Genomic DNA, 8,215 nt, shown 5'->3' on the forward strand with positions numbered 1-8,215 from the left:
ACTCTCTGCTCAGATGGCCCTATAAGATGGCAGCGTGCTGAGAGTACAGATTGTTGTTGCTTTTATTTAATAAACAATCATTTTAAAGCGCTGTTATTATATCTGACTGTTTTTAACAGCAATCCTAGCTCAGACACCACATCACTTTCCACATATATGTCATGAGCTCACTGAGCGTCAGATTACCAGATTCATGTTGAAGTTGTTTTGGTGAAAGTAACTTAGAGTAATGCAAAAGTAGTGTAATGCCTTACATTTTAAAATCAGTAATATTGTAATGTAATGAATTACTTTAAAATGAGGGTAACAAGTAATAAATAATGCATTACAGTTTTGAAGTAACTTGCCCAACACTTCCACTGCCTGATGAAAAGGACAAATTTTCACCACTTTTAATGTGAAGACATTTCGTGTTGAATTCTCTCTACCTCTAAAAATCATCTTAAGAACGCTGCATTCTGGGTAAGGCTGTCATGTTGGGCGGATTGGAGATGGTGGACCCTGTGTGGTGGAGGGTTCAGGACGCAGGACAGCAGGCGCAGATGAAATAAAAATGGATTTAATAGTAAACGGGAGCAACAGGGCAAAACGAGGACATGCACATTCAATGATCCAACCAAGACAGGTACAAGACGGGAGGTATAAATACACAGGGAGGATTGGGAACACATGGGCATATTAACGAGGGGCAGGTGAGAACAATAGGACTAATGAAGGCAGGAGCAACACAGTCAGGGAGGCCGGGGCGGATCATGAGAAAGGCGGGTTTTGACTGACTTAAAAACCACAACATCTCTGTGTTTCAGCATCTTTTTGCCTGAGATAAATAAAATAGGTATGCTGGTGTCTTCTCTACTGATGAAATGATCTGAATGTGACCAGAGACAGGGACTAAGAATCCTGGTTGTTGTTTGATTAGCTAAGACATTGCATTTGAATTTAATTGATAATGCTATTGCAATATATTGTATTTGGGCATCTAGTTGTTTTAATCTGATTCAGTTTCAATATTTTATATGCAAATCCACTTTTAATGTCTGAGATTTCACTCTGTTGCTGTTATGATCCTTTAAATGTTTATTCTTGGACTCTTTTGAGCTTTTATTTAAATTATTACATGCAAGCATAAAATGTGGACTGTTGTATGATTTTAGAATTGCTAACCCAGGAGTTAGAATAATGAGCTTGATGAGAGTCTGGTGACTGAACCATCGAATCGGGTTTGTTTCAATGATAACTAACTAAAACATGCGGGATAATGGCTCTTGAGGACCACTGCTCTGATTTTATATTTTTACTATCGTTAACTACATATAATCACACTTTGAAGCTGTGTAGGATCAAAGGAAATGGTTAACTGAACAACGTAACCAATGTAAAACTTTTTAATGAGATGATCCAGCACAGTCCCAGTAAGAAGAGGTGTGGAGACCAGAGGCTGGTACCATCAGACTGTTGCCCTCCACAGTGAGTCCTATGGAGTTTTTTCCAGGGTGGAAATGTTCACACTTCTCCAGTCGAGGAACCGAGGCTTTCTGTCCTATGAAGGCAGGAGAAAACTGTGACTGGTACTGATGAGCCAGCATGTTGACATAAAATGTTGTTAATTCAAGAATAGACTGAAAAAATGTGGCTTTAGACACGTCAACAAAAATGATGAAAGACAACTCTTAGAAAGGTGCTGTTTTACGAATTAAAACCAACACAGATGAAAGGTTCTGTGATGTTTTTCACTCACTGGCAGAAGTCTTTGACCTACATTTCCTATGCTCACTGGGTTTGGTAAGAGGCTCAGCCAAGCCCTCTGGTGGACAACACACTGCAAGGAGGCTCCCGCTACCTTCCCTTCACACAAAAGTAAATCCTTACAAGCTGTGCGGTCACCGTAAGTCAATAAAATGCCTGTTCACATATCAGAATTGGCCTTTTTTCCTCACTTAAATATTTCAGACCAACAAATCTCAAACAACGATACCCCAGTAGACACAAAACATGTTTGTTGACTTATTATTTAGTCTGTGAAGTAACAGAATGCATCCAAACCAACCTGGGTCTTTGTGAACCAGCCTAAGAAGTGGTTGCAACTCTGGGCGGTAACATTAGTTTGTATTGAGTCTCTCATCACTGTGGAGACTTTTATCCCGCTCTTCTGAATATCCTGAAATCAGACACATTTGAGAGCTCATGAACTCTCACCCTGACCTGAACTAAGTGCAGAGCCTTAGACGTTGTCCTGACTTCTTTTGTTCTTGAATTTCTTTAGCACAAGGAAGAAGACTTTGTGTAGTGATTTATTAATCCCCGAGTGGTGATCAGGTCTGGGTCTGGCTGTAACGCAGCTCTAAATAGTGTGGTTAATTGCTGTTCATTAATGATTTAACAAGGACTATTCATTTTTCCACAGATAACCAGATTGGTGTAGATTGCATTTTACCTCTTCAATGTAGAAAATATTTATTTGAGAACTAGCTGTTAGTCAGAATTTTTTCTGAAATGAAAATTAGATTGTTGGTATGAAACATTTAGCCTGTTTAACCCTAACACCCCCAATTGGGGGCCTCTACAGTTTCCCAAACACCTACAACTGTCCGCATTCTCCAAACACAACTAAAACCACAGTCAAACAGCCCAGATGGGAAACAAGGCCATTTTTAATTGTAATAAATTAAGATACAATGATATTTGAACTTTATTTTAGAAGAGCATCTGACCTTCTCTGGTGTCTGCTGGAAAGAAAAACCCTTGAACAAATTTAGTTGAGGACCCCTGGAATAAATAAAGCAATTGAATATGAGGCAGTGTGAGCGTCCTGTCACAGTGTCCCGATTGATCATGCGCCCTGGCTACTTGGCCAATGAGATGTCTCTTTGGCTGACTGGTTAGCACGCGTGACTCTCACCTGGGAGTCTGGGGATCGAATCCCGCCCGGGCCCTCGTTTCTCCACCTTGCCACAAAAACATCTCCTAAATGGAATTTGAACTCACAACCTCCATCCTATCAGCACTTTCACACAGGGCAGCTCTTCTAAAATAAAGTTCAAGTATTATTTTATCTTAATGTATCAAAAACCAAAAATTGCTATGTTTACAATCTAAACTGGTTTGATTGTAGCTGCAGCTGTGCTCGGGGAATGCAAACAATCACTGCCACTTGGGACATGAACCTCCAAAAGCCCCCAACTGGGAGGCGCCAGGGCCCAGAGAAAAAATGCCTAGGGCCTAAAGGGCTAAGTCTAGGAGAAAACAAAAAATACTAAAAATACATTTTTAGAAGGGAGGAGCTACTTTTTACAGCTATGCACATCTTCTTATCATGGAATGTCATGATTATGTCTGAGACAAGGTCACCAGCATGCCGTTTACTACTGCCTTTCAGCATTCAAAGGTCAAAGACCAATTCCATGTTGAGCTGATAGCTACAACAAACATAATCTGCAATCATCTCACCATGGCTGTGGGTTCGTGGTCCTGAAGCCTTTGGCAAACGGGTTGCTCGCAATTTTTAGTTGCGTGATCTGAGAGAAGGAGAGCTTTATCTATTAAATACAGCTTTATTTCACTCATTTTTTATTGCAGCCCAGCGCAGCTTGTTTTTCTACCCGATGGTTCTGATACGCGGTGACGGCCATGAATCTTGTCTCTGGGAAAGAGAAGGTGCAGAAGTTCTTAAAGGCATTTAAATGGCTGTTAGGAGTCGGGTCCACATACACCACATGGAAACGTGGCTGATAGCGATGCATGGAGTTTAGGATCATCTGGATAAGACAAAATAATAACACATCTGTCATTTACTGTAAAAACAATGACTGCACCTTTAAGTCCAGCTCTTCAAAATAAAAGCATAGAAGTGATGCTAAAAACCTCCACTTACATGTCCATTGTCATCTAGCAGGTTGTTGGTGAGCTTGAGTGTGTCAAATGACACAGTCTGCTTCACCCACTGGGCTCCAGGAGCTGGTGAGTCTGGGTGGAAATGCATCCTGCTCGGGGCTGCCACATCTGCCCGGCCCGCCACCAACCAGGAGGAGCTGTGGAACGCATATCTGAAACAGGCACAGTTGGAAAAGTTTTAGGTCCAGATGAACGCTTTGGAGAGACAGGTGCCTCAAATCAAACACTTTATGCCTGACCTGTATCTTTTGTCATCAACAGGGATAAAATCCATGAGGAGAACATAGTCAGCAGATGGATCCATTCCAAAGATCCTCACCTGAAATGTGGGAAACATCCTCCTGCAATTTATGAACAAGATAAAGAATTTCATGTAGTTGGAGAAACTCAACTAAATTCAATTCAATTCAAAAATACTTTATTAATCCCAGAGGTAAATTGAAAGCATAAAAAGCAGATCAAGGACAAATGCTTAAAGGGAATAATCAGCCATTTAAAAGTGTGTTTCTGTGTGAACGTTTTAAATAGTTTGTAATGTACAAACTCAAGACAACTTCCTGAACAGCTGTTTGGAGAAACAGGGCTGATGAGCAAACAGTCTGAGCACAGTCAAGAGCAATATCTGTTGCTGCTGTTTTGAAGTAATCCCTAAGATCACTTAGTAGCTTTGTATCATATTTACACCACATTTGATTTAGCATTATGTGGCTGCTTACAAGTGTAAAAATCAGCAGCAGCAGGTAAATGTAGGACTCCAGGAGATCCTGTCGGTCATATTTCTACCAAAGTAACAGTATAATGTGAAATTACCTGAGACAACAGTAATCCACCATTAGCTCCCTCCTTTTCTCCAAACTGAGGCTGTTTAGGATGCTATCTGCAGCAAACAGGTCCCCATAAAAAGGGTAAGGACTGTTGTCACCTTCCAGATTTCGTAACAATCATCTCTGTTCCCAGCTGGTCAAACTGCTGCCAAAGGGCCTGCATCTCCAGCTGAACTCTGACCCCACTGACTTGGGGGGCTTTGGAGCTTACTAGTGCCCCCCCATTGGTAAAGCAGGGCAGACATAATTCACAGCTCTGAGGCAACTGAAGACCTGAGGAGAGGATCACTTTCAGCTTTTTCCCCTTATGTTCAACGCAGTGTCAAATGTTAATGGTAATCAGTTCTGAATATAAAATACTTACCATTCATTCTTTCTGTGTTCTTGTTTGATGATGATTATTAGGTTGTTCTTCCAAAATTTTGATGCTTCTTTTTCTGACTGCAAATAGAAGTTGTCATCGAACCAAGACCAGAAGAATCAAGTCCAGATGGTAGCTTTGTAAGGTTGGCATTTATTTATCTCATTCTAGTAGTGGATGCATGGTGGATGATGTTGATCCAGATCAGGGGAGTGCCTGTTTGTGCTCCACAAACAGCCTGGTTTTATACACCATGACACACTCACAGGGGACCTGCATGCCTGTCTCATCCATTACAATAGTCAGTGACAAGCACTAATAAAAGCTGTGCTGTGGATTCAGTAGATCTTTGTTCTGTTGCACTTTGAGTCCTGTAGCCTTAAGCGGATTCACATTTTGCACATTAATAAAACCTTGATCAATTTGGTGTTAGGGGTGTGGACAGACAAGGACAGAAACAAACTGCCTTTACTATTCTCAAGAGTAGATTTTCAACACCATACTAATTGGAAAGTCACATGTCTTGTTCAAAGGCAACATCCTGGTGTTTTCACTACTGTGCCAAAGCTGTGACAATAAACACAGGCCTTCTATCCAGCTCTTAAGGTATTGCTGTCCACAAAGGAGCATGTATCAAACAGCCCCCCCATGGTCAAAGATTTAGATTGACATACACCACGTAAAGGACTATTAGGAATACCTGTTCAACTTCTCCTTAATGCAATGATCTAATCAACCAATCACATGGCAGTTGCTTCAATGCATTTAGGGGTGTGGTCCTGGTCAAGACAATCTCCTGAACTCCAAACTGAAGGTCAGAACGACGGGACAGAAAGGTGATTTTAGCTATTCCGAGCGTGACATGGTTGTTGGTGCCAGACAGGCCAGTCACAATTCGCTCAGTTACTGGGATTTTCACCCACAACCATTTCTAGGGTTTACACAGAATGGTGCGAAAAGGTAAAAACATCATGTCTGCGGCAGTCTTGTGGGCGGAAATGCCTTGTTGATGCTAGAGGAGAATGGGCCGACTGATTCAAGCTAATAGAAGAGCAACTTTGGCTGAAAAAAACACTCGTTACAACCGAGGAATGCAGCAAAGCATTTGTGAAGCCACAACACGCACAACCTTGAGGCGGATGGGCTACAGCAGCAGAAGACCCCACTGGGTACCACTCATCTCCACTACAAATAGGAAAAAGAGGCTACAATTTGCACCAGCTCACCAAAACTGGACAGTTGAAGACTAGAAAAATGTTGCCTGGTCTGATGAATCTCAATTTCTGTTGAGACATTCAAATGGTAGAGTCATAATTTGGCGTAAACAGAATGAGAACGTGGATCCATCATGCCTTGTTACCACTGTGCAGGCTGGTGGTGGTGGTGTCATGGGGTGGGGGAGGTTTTTTGGCACACTTTAGGCCCCTTAGTGCCAACTGGGCATGGTTTAAATGCCACGGCTACCTGAGCATTGTTTCTGACCATGTCCATCCCTTGACCATCATGTACCCATCCTCTGATGGCTACTTCAAGCAGGATAATGCACCACGTCATAAAGATCCAATCATTTCTAACTGGTTTCTTGAACATGACAATGTAATGCTGCTCTTCTCCGGGACCTGCACTCATTAGGATGATCATGGTTACCTGTGCATGACCTGGTTATCTCCACCTGCTCCCCTCACTATTTAAACCCTCCACCTGCCTGTCCTCTCTGCCAGATTATCTTGTGTGCTTCTCTGCCATAGATATCCAGCCATCTATCCAAGACCAAGTTCATCCTCCAGTATTCTGTTCTGACCAAGTTTATGCCCCTGACCTCGCCTCTTGCTCTGCCCTTCCTGGATCCTGTTTGCCTTTCTGCCTCACGGATACCTGACCTGTTTTCTGGATATTGACCACCGAGACCTGCCTAATCCAACTGCAAGTATTAAAATCTCTGCCTCCTCGTGTATGACCTCCTGCCTGCCATGTGTGTTTCCAGTGAATTCTGGATCTCGCCCCCTGTGAACATTTTTGCCTTGGCTCTCCTCCCTCCACTTCCCACACTGAAAGAACCCCCCCACCCCCTGCCATCTGACATCCCTCCTGCTTAAAGAGGTGGTAATGCCCCCCTCAGAGCCTTACTCCACCCACATATCAATTTTAAAAACTGCAACATTAGTAGGCGTTTCCTGGAGGACCGAGAGGGCGGAGCCGCGGCAGTGACGAAGACGATGGCTAACTAGACGATGCTAGCTCCCTTCACTCTGAGCAGTTATTAGAAGTGGAGGACGTTTCTCCCCCTCCTTACCCAGACATTTGAGAAGAAAGGGACCAAGTCTATTTGGAGGAGACAAGCAGACCTGAGCCTTATTGTTTTGAGCTTGTGAGTTGCCTGAAATTACCGGAACCGACCCAACAGAACCAGCTCTGAATGGTAAGTAGCCGTTAGCCATAGCATTGGATTAGCTGCAGGGTTTTGCTCCACGGCCCTAGAGAGCTAGTATTCAGCATGTTTTAGAGATTTATCTGCTTCAACACATCTGGTTTTAATCAGCAACAAATAGCTGAGCTGCTTAACAGCTAATCTAACCTGTTAAAGCAGGAAAACCACTGAAAAATGCTGGATAGCAGCTCTCCAGGAGCCCTGGGCTCAAGTTACAGTCTGCTGCATAGAAAGTTATGAAACTACCCCATGAGAAAATTATTCTGTAATGTGTTCAGCCCACTAAAACTGCCCTGATTTCATTATTTATTTACTGATACTAGCTGCTCTTGGTTGTAGGTGATCCTCTGGTGTCTGCAGCTGGTCTCCTGCTGGTGTCGTCAGGATCAGGAGCTTCCAGAAGAATGTGCCTTTCAATGACTCTTTCCCCCTTATTTGTTATATTAATTAAATAAATCTCAATTTATATATTTCCTGTTTTTGTTCATGTCCATAAATACTTAAACATGCTTGAAGTTAAAACGAGTTTAAACAGTGAGTTGCTAGTTTAATTCATCACAATAGAGCTAGTTAAACGTGCAACAATGTGATAATTCAATTAATGTAATTTATAAATATCCATTAAAATATCAAAACTGGAATCAAAATGAGACATTTGGCAGCACAAAAAACTTGTCAAACACAATATTTATTATAATAATTGTAGGCAGA

At 42.2% G+C, this 8,215-nt stretch overlaps 1 protein-coding gene and 1 long non-coding RNA gene across 2 annotated transcripts; one reads left to right on the forward strand and one right to left on the reverse strand.

Moving 5' to 3' along the window:
• Positions 1–1,303: 1,303 nt before the first annotated feature.
• On the reverse strand, positions 1,304–4,959 carry LOC107395220 (T-box transcription factor TBX1; the record flags this gene model as incomplete). The annotated part of the gene is made up of 10 exons (XM_070543288.1): positions 1,304–1,330; positions 1,446–1,619; positions 1,739–1,804; positions 2,048–2,158; positions 2,712–2,766; positions 3,448–3,515; positions 3,600–3,755; positions 3,872–4,043; positions 4,131–4,232; positions 4,814–4,959. Coding segments are annotated over 10 exons (1,077 nt in total), but the record flags the coding sequence as incomplete, so codon positions are not given.
• Positions 4,960–5,062: 103 nt separating this feature from the next.
• LOC139062441 (uncharacterized) lies at positions 5,063–7,974 on the forward strand. Its single transcript, XR_011515977.1, has 3 exons — positions 5,063–5,221; positions 6,825–7,495; positions 7,844–7,974. It is a non-coding gene; the product is annotated as an uncharacterized lncRNA (long non-coding RNA).
• Positions 7,975–8,215: the final 241 nt, after the last annotated feature.

This window comes from Nothobranchius furzeri, chromosome 13, assembly GCF_043380555.1.
Source record: "Nothobranchius furzeri strain GRZ-AD chromosome 13, NfurGRZ-RIMD1, whole genome shotgun sequence".
In the NCBI taxonomy this organism is placed as follows: Eukaryota; Metazoa; Chordata; class Actinopteri; order Cyprinodontiformes; family Nothobranchiidae; genus Nothobranchius; species Nothobranchius furzeri.